This window comes from Chenopodium quinoa, unplaced genomic scaffold, assembly GCF_001683475.1.
Source record: "Chenopodium quinoa cultivar QQ74 unplaced genomic scaffold, ASM168347v1, whole genome shotgun sequence".
Classification (NCBI taxonomy): Eukaryota; Viridiplantae; Streptophyta; class Magnoliopsida; order Caryophyllales; family Amaranthaceae; genus Chenopodium; species Chenopodium quinoa.
Window position 1 is genome coordinate 4,991,543 of NW_018744304.1, and position 16,928 is coordinate 5,008,470.

The 16,928-nt window shown below is 36.6% G+C and overlaps 1 protein-coding gene across 1 annotated transcript; it reads left to right on the forward strand.

Annotated features, from left to right (window-relative positions):
- The first annotated feature begins 952 nt into the window (after positions 1-952).
- On the forward strand, positions 953-10,559 carry LOC110695675 (mRNA-decapping enzyme-like protein). Its single transcript, XM_021872908.1, has 8 exons — positions 953-1,309; positions 1,403-1,443; positions 1,673-1,722; positions 5,815-5,959; positions 6,251-6,304; positions 6,734-6,869; positions 8,059-8,505; positions 9,807-10,559. Exons 1-8 carry the CDS (start codon positions 1,151-1,153, stop codon positions 9,861-9,863), a joined length of 1,089 nt encoding a protein of 362 aa, XP_021728600.1. The 5' UTR covers positions 953-1,150; the 3' UTR covers positions 9,864-10,559.
- Positions 10,560-16,928: the final 6,369 nt, after the last annotated feature.

The following is a 16,928-nucleotide window of genomic DNA, read 5'->3' on the forward strand; positions in this document are numbered from 1 at the left end:
GGGTATTTGAATGTCAGGGAGAGTAAAGCAACGAAGAGAGAATTTTGATAAATTTGAAATTCTAATCTTTTTTTCCAAATAGAGAATTTGGAATTGAATGTCATTAATTCAAATTCCAAATTTGAAAATCTAGATTTCAAATGAAATGCTTGAATCCAAACACAACCTTAAGGTGTTTTGAAATCGGGTCAGGAACAATTTGGTTGAATTTAGGTTGGGTCAATAACAAGTCGTGTTGATTTCGAGTCGAGTTAGTAACAGATCGGGTTGAATTTTTGGGACGGTTAGTAATAGGTCGGGTAAAATTCGGGTCGGGTCAACAACAAGTCGGGTTGAATTTGAGTCGAGTCAATAACAAGTCGGGTTGATTTTGGTTGGGTTTGTAACTGGTCGGGTTAAATTAGGGTCGGGTTAGGAACAGATCGGGTTGAATTCAGATTGGGTTAGTAATAAGTCGGGGCTAATTCGTGTTTTGACGGGTTAAAATGGGTTTGGGTCAATTTCGGTTCAAGTCGGGTTTGATTCAGGTCAATAATTTACGGGTTACATTTGGGTCGGTCATCTCCAGGTCGGTTCATATTTGGGTTCGGGTCTCACATACTCGGGTCAAATCGGGTTTAGGGTTGGTTTCAGGTCGGGTCGGGTCGGGTCGAGTTTGGGTCACCATTTTTTCGGGTTCAAATGAGTTGGTTAATAATCGGGTCCAAGTCGGTATTTCAGGTAAAGTCAACTTTTGAAAGCTTTAGATGGATGAATTCAAGTGGATGTTTTGGCGGGTGGTGGATGGATTGGGTGGGGTGGATGGAGGCGGGTGATGATCCACCCGCCCGAACCCGATCCATTTCCATCTCTAAAGACTCTAATGGGAGGACTATGGGATCGTTCAGTTGATTCATTTAATCGAAAAACCCAAATGAATATTTTAACCCTTAATTAAGTTGAAAGCATCGAACCGGACCGATACAAAAACGAAGAAATTGAAAATAATCGTGAGAAAGCTCGCTCATTGGAAACAGACGACTGCCATCTTTCTGCCATTTCCAGATCTTCTTCCTCTATTTTCTCTCTCCTCTCCTCTCCTCTCCTCTTTCACCTGTACAAAAATTAAGGTTTAATTTAGGGTTTGCCCCCAAATCAATTTCAATTTACGATGCCTCAGTCTGGAAAATTGATGCCAAATTTAGATCAACAAAGCACTAAACTCCTCAATCTCACTGTTCTTCAGCGATTCGATCCTTGTATTCAAGATATTCTCTTCACTGCTGCTCATGTCGCTTTGTACGAATTCAGCATGGGTTCTAATCAATGGGTTCGTAATTCGTAATCTCAATCCTTTTTTTGTTTTTATCTTCTTCAGATTTCTCTCTCCTAATTTTGTTTTGCAATATTTCGTTGATTTCAGAGTCGCAAGGATGTTCAAGGCTCCCTTTTTGTTGTTAAAAGGTATCTGAATTTGTTTCATTTGCTTCGATTTAGTGTTGAATTAGAATTTTACGACTCGTTTAGTAGGCGGTAATAAATGGTGGTAATGTTAATGGATTTGTAGTGTAATTTTGTTTTGAGAACATCATGGCAATTTCCATGGTGATGTTTGTTCTATGAATTAAAGAATTACAGGTTAATTATTCAATAGTGATGGATAATTGAACTCTTTTGATTGCTAATGTTGCAGGAGTAAGGATCCTTGGCATCAGTTTATTGTTATGAATCAAAGAAATACAGGTTAGATTATTCATCGAATTTCGAATTATGATTTTCAAATTCTATAGTTTTAATAGAACCTACTTGTACTACATGTTAATGTTGTGCCAATGTTTTTATTGAACTTTAATGTATCATGAGTGTGATGGTCTGCAATGTTAAGAGATAGGAATGATAATGATTTGACATTGAATTTAGAAAATTGAACATTTCCCTAGAGTCTAGGGCAATGTTCAATTTGGCCTAGAGGCTAGAGCTCATCTAGGAATGATAATGATTTGATATTGACTTTATAAAATTGAAAATTGCCCTAGAGGCTTTAGCTCATCTGGTTTCTCTTCTCGAAATGAGTTAAACAAAACCAATGAAAAGTAGAGCAAACAATTAGCCTTAATTGAACTTCAAATGCTACATCTTGTTGAGTCAGGATTTTGTATCTCGTCAAAGTAAATCCCCTCTGCAATGTTAAGCCATGTTTACGCTGAACCTGCACATTGTTGTCGCTGCTTATAGATGTTAGTGTGAGTTGTTTCTTTTTATTCACTTTTGATATTGTCTTTGTGCTGTCAAGAAATAATGTCCAAAGAATAAAATAAGCTAAAAGCACTGACCCTTACAATGCGAAAAGGCTCCATTGTCAGAGGAGAATTTGAAAAAGATTGGACAGGTCCTTGGTTATGTGATGCATAATACCAATGTGCTGGTGGGGAAGACTTGGCACTTCCTTTTGAATTTCTTTTTGAAACAATATGATCTATGATATTGAGGATGTATGTGTAGGCTATCACTTGGTCTTGTTAGGGGTACTTAATATGTGTGCATTAAGTTTCCATATATATCAAGGATCATGCACACATACTATTATTTTGAGTATCAAATGTGTTTGACTCAGGTATATTATGTTTTACATTTTGTCATCTTTTCTTTCCTTTATTGGACGTAAATGTGTTCTCACATGATAAAATTGTAGCTTATGGTTGTACTAGGGTGGATGATTTCCAATTGCTTTGCCACTGTAACCTTTGTTATTGTTAGCCCCCAAGTTCAATTACTTCCCCCCCCCCCCTTTTTTTCTTTTTTTGTGTGCACACTGTATGCATGTTTTTTCGGAGCTTGAGATTCATGAGATGTTATGTTTAAATGGAAGAGAGATGTATGACCTATCAATTCTAGATGATTTTCTTTACTCGTACTCTTTCTCTTAGACATAGCAGGGAGCTTAGCTTTCAACACCTTAATTCTTTTCTTTTTATGCAACTTCTATAAGACCAAGACGCCAAGTTTCGTCTTAAGATCCGAGCTTGAATTTGACTGATTTCCTTTGAATTGTTAATTCGGAGTAGACAAACATACAAGTTTAGGTATCTTAGTGGAATTTTAGAGGAAGAAATTAATCAACAGTAACACACATTATCACAAACAATAGTTTTGGGCAATTTTTATTACCCTTTATGACTAATCATAAGAGTAAATTGCAAGAATAATACCCTCACATATATTTATTATCAATATCTTTAGATAACCAAGCTTAGCTACTTGTGGTTATTAGTCTTGTACTTTCCTCACTAAACATAATTACCACTATTAGCTCTCGCTTAATTACTAATTCTCCTATTAGTGATCTTCTCTCTTTCGATCTTGATATGAGGCTTGTTTAATCATGATGTCAAACCTTCCCTGAATGGCCTATATATATAGGGCTGCTAATCTATTACTTCCTCCAATCCAAAGTACTAGTAGATGACTTGTTTATTTTTAGGACATATGAAGCCAATTAAGAAGTGAGATAGAATGACAGAAGGCCATAATACCCTTACCCAATTACCCCTCTACTTGGCCCTTTATCTACTAATTAACTAGTCAACCACACAAAATTTATCCATTATACTATGAAATGCGTGAACTAAAAAGAAAATTCCCAAAAAGGAATATGTGTTTGCTAATTTGGATAAACGAAGTACAATCTTTTTAATAGTGTTCCTAACTCTTTGGGATATAGCTTTTAACCTTCCATAAGTATGACACCTAGCATACTTAACCCGTAAGTAAATTGATCAATGGTCAATTACATTTCAGCATGTAACCTGACTTCCACACATAAATCTGAATTGTACGCGTGGGTGATTGGCCAAAATCCATGGAGTAGCTACAAAGCCAAATAATATGTGAGGGCATTTCTTTTCTTCTTGTTCTTGCTTCTTTGTTGTGGTCTTGCTCCACCAACACATGATCTTTGACGTTTGTAATTCTAGCCTTCTAGGTTGGGAGTAGGGTACTAATGAGTGTCTGATCCTTCCCTCGTATTTTCATAAGTGAAACGTTTTGACTTTTGCACTGTTCACCTAATCCACTTTGACTAGTGTTAATGTTTTAAAAATAAGAAAGAATATTGTTTTGTGGGTACTTGTTGGAATTATCTCAGTGAATAGATTATTTTATATTCAAATGTTATAATTTTTACTTATTGATAATTAGAGATAATATTGGCTAAAGTTTAGAATTGACATACATGCTAAGGATAAATGTTTTACATAAAATATACAGAGGGAGTATATAGCGAAGGCCATGCCAATGAATTGTTATAATTGTTACCTAGATTGCACTGATTCGGATACGGGTAAAAAAACGGGTACGGATACGGGTACGAGATACGGCAAAATTAAAATTCCCAAAAACGGGTATGGCTAGGATACGGCAAATAAAAATTCAGCAAAATGTAAATCCATAAAAAGTTTTTTTTTAAAAAAAAAAAAAATCCATAAACTCATAGCAACAATTCATAACACATGAAATTCATAATCAAAGTACCATAATCATAATCATAATCATAATCACATTTCCATTTAAAACGAAATATGGGGGTTTAAAAAAAACAAAAAAACAAAATATGGGAAAGAAAAAGCACCATGTGATTTCTACCTACTGCCATCTATATTCTCAGTAACTTCAAATTTTTAAAAAAAAAATTAAAAAATCAAGTAATCACATGCTTTACCGAAAACATCACTCCATTATTCACATAAAGAAAAAAAATAGTTCGAAGAAAGAGAGAAAAGGAAATCAGAAGCAGAAATGTTGAATCAGGCCGGTTGCCGGTGTCGGAGGGGTCGCAAGTAGTCTCCGGTCGCCGCAGACGGTTAAATCAGGCCGCACAATCAACGTTCGCAATTTTAGGGTTTTTGATAATTGGGGGAAATCGACATTCTGATGAGTAATTTTGGGATTTTTTTTAAAAAAAAAAAAAAAAAAGGGCAGGGCTTTAATGGAAACGTCAGAAAATGAGCTTCCCCGTCCCTGATACGTTTCCAAGCAAGAGGTTAAACGTCCCCAAAATTGCTTGCCGTACCACTTTCGACGGGGACAGCTTGGGGACGTTTCTATGGCGTATCTGTACCGTACCCGTCGGGAGACGGCAACCAGATGGCGTATCCGTGCAAAATTGATTGTTACTGATAATTAAAGATAATATTGGCTAAAGTTTAGAAATTGACATACATGCTAAGGATAAATGTTTTACATAAAATATACAGAGGGAATATATCGTGATATCGTGAAAGCCGTGCCAGTGACTTTTTCTTTTTACTTTTTTTTTTTTTTTTTTTTTTTGGAATACCTTCTAATATTTGGCCTTTTAAAGAAATAATGTTGATTCAATTTGATTTCTGGATTTGGCTATCAAGATGCTTATAATTAATGGCTATAGTTTAGGGGTTTGCTTTTTCTCCTATTGTAGTTTGGAGCAAACATAGTCATAGATTTTCTATTAATAAGAAATAATGCCCTCACCAAAGCATTGGTTTAGAGCAAATTTGTCTTCCTACCTTAGCTTTGGGGTTTCGTGGATAATAACTTTGCATATCATATCTTTGACTTATATTATTTTTGTTTGAGCAATCAATGTAAATTGAACAAGTGCTTTGCTCTTTTAGTCAAGGCAAACTAGAAAACAAGCTAACAGTGCAGGTTCAAATGAGCTCTGAATTTTTTCATGTTGAATGACACTGTGCTTTTATGTGTTTAAACACCTAGGTCATGATCTTTTAAAGTGTTATATAATTATATGTGAGAGTTTTGTCGCTGTATATATAAGGTTCTTGATCTGTTCTGTTGCAGAAAATCTTGTGGAGAATCTCTCAGGCAGTTTCGAATTTGATGTTCAAGTTCCTTATCTTCTATACAAAAATGTTGTCCAAGAAGTTAATGGCATATGGTTTTATAATACTCCTGAATGCGAGGAGGTTGCTGATCTCTTTAACAGGTGATATATTATGGTGGCAATAAATTTGCGAAATCATTATTGATAAAGAGCAATATATTTTTTTTTTTCATTTCTTTCTTAGTGTTTCTTACCATGTCTGTTATCTATTCTTCCTTTGTTTCCATTCTCAGAAATGTCCCTTTTTCTGCATATGGTATTGGTTGTGTGCAGAGTCTACCCCATATGATACTATTATTTGATATTGTTCAGTAACCATTGTTAGTTGATCCTAATGTATTTTGTATAATTTTCTTGGTAATTTTTTGTTTTTCTCAATTGTGTGTCCTGCAGGATCATTGACTCATATGGAAGGAGTGCTCCGGAGCCATCAGAATTTAACCAAAGGTAGTAATTTACTTTTAGTATTTCTGTAAAGCAGCAATAGGTTTTAATGAAGAAGATGAAAGTTGACTTTTGATCTTTTTGAATCATTTCCATAGTTTATCATATTTTGAATTTAATGTAGTTCAATAAGTGAGCTGTCAATGAAAGATGTAATGTTAGCAATTGGAAACCATTGGAAACCATTTGAGGTCTCTCGGTGTGCATTAATGACTAGTGTTAAAGCTTGTTTTGGTGGTATGATTTAGGACTCTTTTTATTATGTACTGAAAAAGGGTATTGCCTTCCTTTTTCTTTGGTTAATATTTTGGTCCTAGTATCAGGTAAAAGCTTTGTTGATGATTGTGTGAAAAGTATTGTGGTGCAAATCTGTTTGCACAAAGCATCAATAGTTTCAGAGTAACACTTTAATATTGGCCTTTTATTATGCAGCGAGTTCAAGGAGCTTGAACCTGTCCCATCCACGGCAATAATTGAAAGCCCATTGGAGCCATCACCTGGGATATCATCAGCTTCCATTCATGCCTCTGGTGTTACTGAGATTAATTCTATCTCAAATTTGTTCAATGTCTGTACTTGGAAAATCTTGAGATATAATTTTGTTAATTAGTATCACTACTTCAGCTTAGTTTTTTTTGTTTTGTTTTGTTTTTTTTTTTTTTTTTTTTAAAAAAAATAAAATAAAATTGATTGTGAACTTCATTTGTGTCTGTGCTATTGTGAGCTCTGTGACCTGCTTTGTCTCTAGCATGTTAAATGTTGATGTGAGATGTTAGTTCATCATTATTTGTTCTTTAATAATTTTGTGATGTTTTGATCATCTAGCATCTCGAATTCTGCTTGACATTTCTAATTGAAGCCGGGAGGGTATTTTGTAACTGATCATCTAGCATCTCGATTTCTGCTTGACATTTCTAGTTAAAGAAGGGAGAATATTTGTATACTCTTTCTTTTTCACACTTAACACACTTTTTTTTAATCAAAATTATTTCAACCAAGTTATCTTGTTATGTTTGTTCTTTTTTTTTTTTATTTTTTTATTTTTTTTTTATTTTTTTACAAATCAGACGGTTCCTTCTGACAATTCATGTTAGTCGACCCCACATCATTTTGAGACCAAGGCTTTGTTGTTGTTGTATGGTATCCATCCTTATCTAAGCTTTGGATGAGTCCATGCTTCATGAGAAATGGCCTCTTCCATGGGTTTGTATATCTGATACATTAATCACTCACCCTGCTTATGATAATATACGCCTGAGATCCAGGCTTTGGAAAAAGAGTTCCCTCTGATATCTGAAGTAGTTCTAAATTAACAGACTTTTAGCTGATTTATTTATTTTTTATTTTATTATTATTTTTTTTAATTTTTTTTAAATATTGAATCATCTATGCTTTGTCCATTTTTTTCCTTTTCATTGGTTAAACTTTTCCTTATCTTTAAAGAAAATATTTCAGATACTTTGATTTTTAAAATGTGAAATACCTTGAAACTTATTCTCCATTGAGGCTGTAACTCAGTTTACTTGCTACTGAGGGGCTTTTGCATAATATATGGCCTTTGGTTGCATGAGTTTTTACATAATCCTTCAAATATTACGAGTTTGACCATATATGATTGGCAATTTTTACTGGTCTGTCGAAAGATGTTTTTTTTAGTATTTTGCTTAAAGATTTTAGAATGCTGTAATAGTGTATCACCCTGTGATAGCAAGTAAATTTGTCTAACTGTTGTGATGTGTTTTTTGCTATATTTTCAGGCGGCAACTAATATTTCTAATTCAGGGAAGCCAGTGCAAACTTATCATCCTTCCAGTGAACATTTGACATCGATAGGCAGTTCTGGTCTGATACCTGCACCTACTGGACTTCTTCAAGTACCTGCTGTGGCAACATCAGCTCAAACCTTTCATCTAATTCACCACCATGAAGGTTCTGATTCAACTTACAGAGGCAATCAGATAGCAAATCTTGTCACACCTGCTATCTTTCACAACCCCCATTCTTCATCTGCCATGTCACAGCCACCCGTTCCATCATCCTTGCCACACACTGCTCTGCAGCGCCCATATGGAGCCCCATTTCTCCAACCTTACCCTCCACCAGCACCATCTCCATTTCTTACACCGCAAAATATTGCTGCACCAACCCACGGACCTGTTATTGACCGAGGCAAAGTTCGTGAAGCTCTTATGACGCTTGTCCAGGTTAACATCCCCCCCTCCTCTCCTCCCCGGGCATTTTTTCCATTTTCCGTTTGACTGATGTGGTTTTCTAGCCTGCTATAGAACTTTGTTACTTTGATTATGTTTCATTTATCAATGAAAATTGCTGGTCAATGGGAGAGTATGAGACCAAACTAACACAAGTAAATGAAGTTATATATGACACATAAATTCTTAACTTGTGAAGTTTATATATATATAAAAAAAAAAGCACCGATCTCTGGGAGTGGATAGAATGAGTTTTGTGTAGAGTGGAATTCACATGTGTTACTTTTGACATTATTCAGGGATAGGGATGATGCTAAAAACAAGCATATCTGTTAGTTTTACAACTTGTACTGCCTCCATTCTCCCTCTATTTTGTCCACATTTAGCTAAACAGGATTGACTTAACCACATCCTCAGAGTTTGATTAAGCATGTTAGGGGTCATGCGCCTTTTTGTGGTCTAGCCATCTAGGCAAAGCCGCGAAGCAATTTCGATGAACTGCAGCTACGATGCAGCTGATACAAGATGCATAACGGTTTTTTTTTTATAATTATTTTATCATATACGCCTCACTTCAACAAGGCGCAGGGAACTCTGAAATGCCTTGCATGCCTTCTAATATTTGGACTTTGTTGTCACATGTTTTATTTTGTAGAAATTTGAACAAAATTATTTACTGTGGTAGATTGGATGTTCTGTATCCTTTGTGTTAATACTGCAATAACCAGTACTGCAAATTGTATGGTCCTTATGATCACAAAACATGATTGTATGGTCCTTGTGTTCCCACTAACGTAGTGAGTAAATCACATAAATGAAGCACTCATATTTTATGGTCAAATACTGTCAGTATTTTGTTGCTGAGCAGTTTGGTGCATGTACCAAACCTTCAATCTCTTGATATACAAAACTAGTATTTTGCCTTGGATATTATACCCCATTATAAATCATATCCAGTTTTTCGCATGATAGATCAACTTGTTGTAGTTTAATGGTAAGGTTTGCTCTTGCAACTTTGATGTCATAGGATCAAAATCCACTTAGAGATATTGGAGTTGGAATTCCTTTCCTCCCCAATATCTAGAGCGTGTACTTCGACTTTTCTGATGGGGCTTCCTGTGATAGCTCCTTTCTGGCCTAGGCCTACTACATTACATTAACAAAAAAAAAAAAATGAGTTATGAACTCAAGTGCTTGTTTGTTGCTTAGTGCTCAAGATTGTAAGGGGTGCAGTTGTTTAAATACTCCATTTATACTTGTGTTTAGGCTGATATTATCTCTGTTTTCTTTTCCAGGACAATCAATTCATCGATATGTTCTGCAAAGCTTTACAGCAGGTGCACCAAGTGTAAACATAATGTAGAAGTGACCAAGTGTTCTAAGGACTAAGGATGCATGTACAGGACGTGTATTTTCCATTCACATTTTGGGTGCAAAATACTAAAACAGGAAACTAATCCTACAAGGGATTCCAGCATCTCGTTGCATGTTAGGGGCTGAAATTCGCCATCCGATCTTCTGTGGGAGTTTGTTTCCGGCTTGAATTGCCACCTTTGGAAAAAGCAGTGCATAATCTTGTCAGTATGGTAACAGTTTGTGGCTGTTGAAGAGATTGTCAATAACCTAGTTCGGTCCATCTTAGCATTGTTATGGGATTAGTGTTATCATATGGGTTTGTGGTCTATGTAATCGATTTTACTTCTGAACTCCTTAGGTATACGGATAGCCGAAGCTAGCTCAAAGAAGAATACAGGACAATGGACTAGTCCTTGTAGACAGTTAACTTTCTCTTATTATATGTGCACAAAAAGAGAAAAAAAAAAAAAAAACATTTGCAGCAATTTTTGCAAAGCTATAAAATTGCTCTAATTTTATTGTTGATACTTGATAAGAGAAATGGGAAATTTGACTATACTTGTAATGCATTTATGTGTCATAAATTGATGTTTGGAAAATTGTTAGTCAAGAAAATTGCCATGTTTTTAACATCAAACTTTGATATTGGAATTCCAATAATTCTAAGGCTGTGTTTTTTCCGATTGACATAAGTGAATTATTTCATACTTCCTCCATTTTTAACTAATTGTTCCGTTTCTAGTTTTACACTATTCAACATATTTTTTACAAAAAATATTTTTCTTTGTGCTTTATATATGGGATATGTATTTACTAATTTTGTGCCTGGGCGATATTCAAATGGTTGATAAAATAATATGATAACATTTTTACTTGATGTTAAATACAATCAAATAATTCGTTATGAAAATGAAGGATATTTACACATACGATATCATATGGAGTGTACTTTATGTAATTTAGTTTGTAAATAAATATCTGTCATTATTATTGACTTGAAATTGTTTTTATTAAGCTTAAATTATTTATACTGAATCGAAAGTATTTTTCAAAATTAAAATTATTTTTACTAATTAAAAATTATTTTCTGTAATATTTTTTTAATAAATTAAATAACAATACATTTTACATGTGGCTAGCCACACCAAAGTAACCCCTCTAAAATTGACCGAGTAACCCATGTAATACTAAGGCCCTGTTCTATTCACCTTAAAAAATAAAATTATGTAAAAATAATTTTAGTTCAGTAAAAATAAGTTCAGTTCAGTAAAATTAATTTCAGTTCAGTAAAAAATAATTTCAGTTCAGTAAAAATAAGTTCAGTTCAGTAAAATTCAGTTTTCTAAAAGAAGAATTATAATAGAAAATCAGTAAAAATAATTTCAGTTCAACAAAAATAATTTCAGTTCAGTAAAATTAATTTAAGTTCAGTAAAAATAATTTAAGTTTAACAAATATAATTTCAGTTCAGTAAAAATAATTTCAATTCAACAAAATTAAGGTGAAGATAACAGGGCCTAAGTGAGTATCCCCTATAGCACTAACGAAGTAACTCTTGTAGTAATTGGTGATATATATTAGACATACAAAGTAACCCCTAGGTTGAGTAACTCTTGTACTAACGGAGTTTGTAATTTCATATATTATAAATGGATGTTATTTTAAAGAACATTTAAAACGAATTTGATAATGGAAATAGAATTAAGTTATAGGATATTTATTAAAAATTATGATTAATTTTGTACTTAATAAAATAAATAAAAGGACTGTAAAACTTTCCTAATAAGTGAATTTAAAATTCATAGGATAATTGGATAATCTATTTATTTTTGTTTTCTTTATTAATACTTATATATTTTGTTATTAAAAAAAAGGAAAATTTATAATTATTAATCCTAACTTTAATTTCAGCGATTTCCTTTCATTAATCCCAACTTTACATTATTATTGAATAATCCCAACTTTGGGTGGCATTTTCTTTTATCAGGTCATGACCGGTCAATAAAAGTCAATGACCTATTATAATAGGTAACTTGACACGTGTCAAGCCCTGATTGGTCAAAAAATTAAAAAAAAATGAAAAATTACAAAAAAAAAAACTCCAACCACTCCCTACAGACCACCGTGAAACCTAAACCCCCACCCCTAACCTCGTCGTCCACCGCCATTTGGGCCACCAAAACCAACCGGTCGGCGAACCCCGACCCCCAAAATTACCAGCCGCACCACCACCACGCAACCTCGGCCCCCATTACCACCATTAGCGCGAATCCCTATCTCCCAAATCGCCAGCCCAGCAAACGTGACCCCTAGAACACCATCCCGCGCGAACCTCGACCCTCCATTACCACCAGCAGCGCTAATCCCGACCCCCAAAATCACCAGCCCAGAACCGCGACTCCTAAAACCACCTTCTCACGTGAACCTCGATCCCCAAAACAAACATCCGCGCGAATCTAATCCCGACCCCAAAATCACAAACCGCGCAACTATGGCCCTTGAAACCACCGTCCCCCGCGAACATCGACCCCCAAAACCACCAACTGCGTGAATTTCGACCCCTAAAATGGTGAATTGAAGGGTGGAGGTGCTCCTGGGCACCGGAGAAGGGCAGAGGTGTGGTGGTTGGCCGTTGGGGGCAGAAGGTTCCTCTGGTGGTTGTTTTTTTTTTTTTTCTTTTGTTTTTCTTTCCTATAATTTTTAAACCAATAATAATAACACATGTGGCATTTAATAAAAATTAAAAAACAAAAAATACCCCTTCATCAAGTTACCGGTCATTTGGCCTAATTAAAAAAAATGCCCCCCAAAGTTGGGATTATTCAATAATAATGGAAAGTTGGGATTTTTTTTTTTTTTGAGGGAAAACGTTAGCAGGATTTTATTATAGATCAAGTTGCGGTATGTCACCAATACAAATAAATTCATCAATATTTCGAGTATCCCATCTAGCCATGAGATGAGCTACCGAATTTCTTGCTCTACGAATATGAGAAATACTAAAAACATGAAAAGACTTGGTTAAACGATTAACATCATCATAGATTAACCAAGTATGAGAAAAGCCCATCTTTGCTTGCCTCACATTAATAACAACCTTCTCAGCATCAGTTTCAATCCAAATTCTTGAACATCCAAGGCGAAGAGCAACTTGACACCCATAACGGACAGCAGCAGCTTCGGCAATTTCCACCCCCATATCAGCAGGAAGTCTCTTGGCAGCAGCCCACAAGATGCATCCATTAACGTCCCTTGCTACTGCCCCAAGACCACCAGTGTTTCCAGATCCAACATGTGCATCAACATTTATCTTTACCACTTCATTTGGGGGACGAATCCATCTGGTTACAGTAGCGGTAACACGGCTTGCAGTAGGAGCTATGAACACCTTCTTAGCGTAGCCAATATAATCATTGACCATACGGAGAAAACCTGCAGCCACATAATCAACAGCCAAGGGTGTGTCGGTATACACCCTTTTATTTCTACAAAACCAAACAGCCCACGCAATTGAGAGTACCCTCCTAAGCGTCACTTTGTCCACTTTTTCGTTCATCCATAGCAGCCAATCGGAGAAAGGAGCATGTCTAGGAGAGTCATTAATAATAGCATCAAGCTCAAAAATACCCCAAACATGCTTAATCTCCTTGCAATCGAACAAAGCATGGGTAATAGTCTCGGCTTCTTCATTACACGCACCACACAGCCCATTAGGGGCTATATGTCTCCTGTGAAGCTCGGCCTTTACTGCCACGCTTCCCTTGCACGCATTCCACACGAAGTGCTGCAGTTTCGGTTGGCCATCCAATCCCCAAGTAACTCGCCACACAATCTGATCAGGGGAACCCGCACTATTATTGCTTGTTTGCATTGTACCCAACTTCCCCAGCCAATAAGCAGTCCTCACACTGTAATCACCATCTCTCGTATGTCCCCAAAACCATCTATCTTCTGGCAGTCTACTAGATAGCGGAATATTGAGGATGAGAGCACACACATCATTAGAGAATAGCTGCTGTAGCGTTTCAACCTTCCATTCACCACATTGTTGATCAATTAGCTCTGCCACACGCAAGTCAGGATCAAAGTTCGTCCCATGAGCAGGAATAATGTTCCCAGGAATCCAAGAATCAAGCCACACCCTGGTATTTATCCCATTCCCAATCCGCCATTTTAGCCCATCTAAAAGGAGAGACTTGGCACCCCACAAGCTCCTCCAAGAGTAGCTCGGGTCATAACCTCTATATGCCTCTAATATCGAGCTATTTTTGAAATACCGGGCTTTGAGAATGGCATGAAGGAGAGGGTTAGGATTATTGTATAGTCTCCACATTTGTTTTCCAAGCAAGGCTTGATTAAACACCTTAAGATCACGAAAACCAAGACCCCCTTGTGACTTCGGTTTGCTCATAGAATCCCAACTATGCCAATGCATCTTCCTTAAGTTGTCAGACGAACCCCACCAAAACTGGGCTAAGAGTGCATGAATCTCATCAATAAAGCTGTCCGGAATCTTAAAAATATTCATCATGTATGTCGGAATTGCTTGAGCAACGGCTTTGATCAATATCTCCTTCCCGGGCCTAGATAATAACTTCTCCTTCCACCCTTGAATTTTCCACCAAATTCTTTCTTTCAGGCTAGCAAAGATTGCTTTCTTAGACTTTCCGATAATTGTCGGCAAGCCTAAATATTTTTCATGTCTCTCTACTTCTCTTACCCCCAAAATATCAGTAATTTCCAATCGACGAGAGTCACTCACATTTTTGCTAAAAACAGCATCTGTTTTTGTCAGATTAACACTTTGACCAGATGCTCTTTCATATTTGCTGATAATGTCAGCTATCACCGAGCACTCACTAACAGTAGCTTTAGCAAAAAGAAGGCTATCATCTGCAAAAAATAAATGTGACACTCTGGGGGCACCTCTACAAATTCCCGCTCCATGAATTAAGCTGTCAGTCGCCGCCTTTGAAAGCAGAGTCGAGAATGCATCAGCCACAATGAGGAATAAATAGGGAGAAATTGGGTCTCCTTGTCTAAGACCCCTAGAAGGCACAACCGATCCCGAAATCTTCCCATTTATTTTAAAAGCAAAGGAGACACTTGATAAACAATCCAGAATTCTACGAACCCAACTATCCAGAAAACTCCATTCCACCCTGTCATAAGCCTTGCTCATATCCAATTTCAGAGCAATTGTACCCTCTCTACCTTCACCCCCTCTCTTCATAGCATGGAAAATCTCAAAAGCTACAAGTGTATTATCAGTAATTAACCTTTTCGGAACAAAAGCACTCTGATTGATAGAAATAATTTGCTCCAGAAAAGGTTTCATTTTGTTCGACATAACTTTTGAGATTATTTTGTATACCACATTACAACAACTTATGGGTCTGAATTCCGAAATACGTTTAGGATCTTCACACTTCGGAATTAAAACCACACAAGTCTTATTAACCGCATTCAAGCTCATTTCTCCACGCCACCAACTTTTCACAAAACCAACAATATCACTCCCAATAATATGCCAAAATTTCTGAAAAAATAAAGCATGCATACCATCGGGTCCCGGGACTTTGTTTGGATGCATCTGAAAGAGAGCATTTCTGATTTCCTCTGTTGTCGGCTCATCACAAAGCTGTGCATTCATATCCTCAGACACCACCTGGTCAATCCCCACTAATGCTGGATCAAAATCTGTCGGGTTGGCAGTACGAAACAAGTTTGAAAAATAGGCTTCGATAGTTTCTTCAAGCTCTTCCTTCTTATCCCTCCACACGCCATCATCATCATATAGGCCCCTAATATTATTTATGCGGCGTCGGTCACTGGCTTTTTGAAAATACGAGGTATTTTTGTCCCCGTCTTTAAGGTTATTAGCTCTAACCCGGGCAAACCAGTACGACTCATGCATTCGATGAAGCTCATCAAGCTGACTGGAGAGAGTTTTGCAACGCTCCAACATCTCTGCATCAGGTTCTCTTTCTTGGGCCTCCTTGAGTTTCCCTTCTGTCTTCCTTATCTTCTTCTGTATATCACCAAAACAGCGCCTAGCCCACGATTTCAGACTATCCGCACAACTTGCAATGCGGTCAGCAGTTTGCAGCCCCACCCCACACACCCACGCATCCTCAATGACCTTACCACACTCCTCATTAGCCATCCACCACGCTTCAAATTTGAAAGCTCGCTCCTCCCTTCCACGCTCATAGTAATTGATGGTATCAAGTAGGATAGGTGCGTGGTCTGATATGTAAATTGGAAAGTGTCGCACCTCAAAGAATGGGAACAAATTACACCAATTATTATCCGCCAAAAACCGATCAAGTCTCTCTCTTTTTAATGTGGCAAGAGTGTTCCTTTTCTTCCAAGTAAAAATACTTCCTTTGTAACCCAAGTCTCTCATCTCACAATCATCTATGGCATTTCAGAAAGCATCCATTAGACTCTCACTTCTAGGCACACCCCCTTCTTTTTCTTCATGGCTCAATATTTCGTTGAAATCACCAAACGTCACACAAGGGAGGGTACTATCCGCCTTAATTCTCCTCAACATTGCCCAAGTACGGTGTTTATTCTCTTGCTCTGGCCACCCATACACCCCAACTGCTCTCCATTTAGGAGTATTTTCATGGTCACAAACCTCCGCAATAAAGTGATGAATCGAGAAAGAGCACACCTTCACATTAATATCTTTCCACCAAAATCCCATACCTCGAGAGTTACCTCTACTACTTATAAAAATACCATCAGTAAAGCCACACCTGTTACGAACTCTCTTCAATTTATCCTCATCAATCATAGTCTCCATTAAAAATACTATATTTGGCTTGTCTCTCCAACACCATTCTTGGAGAGCTTTGACAGACCAAGGGTTGCCAAGCCCTTGGCAATTCCAGCTTAGGATTTTGATACGTAAATTTTATTAATGAAAATCATTGTATAGTAATGATGAATTAGGAGGAGGTTTACTTCGAACTTAGGGGTTGTGAGCTTTTGATCTTAGAAGATCATCATATGAATTATTTGTTTTGTATTCTTTAAGTTTCAAAGAATTA

Coding starts and splice junctions, on each gene's coding strand:
- LOC110695675 (XM_021872908.1), top strand. CDS start 1,151: ATGCCTCAGTCTGGAAAATTGATGCCAAATTTAGATCAACAAAGCACT. Junction 1,310..1,402: donor GCATGGGTTCTAATCAATGG/GTTCGTAATTCG, acceptor CGTTGATTTCAG/AGTCGCAAGGATGTTCAAGG. Junction 6,305..6,733: donor CCATCAGAATTTAACCAAAG/GTAGTAATTTAC, acceptor TTTATTATGCAG/CGAGTTCAAGGAGCTTGAAC.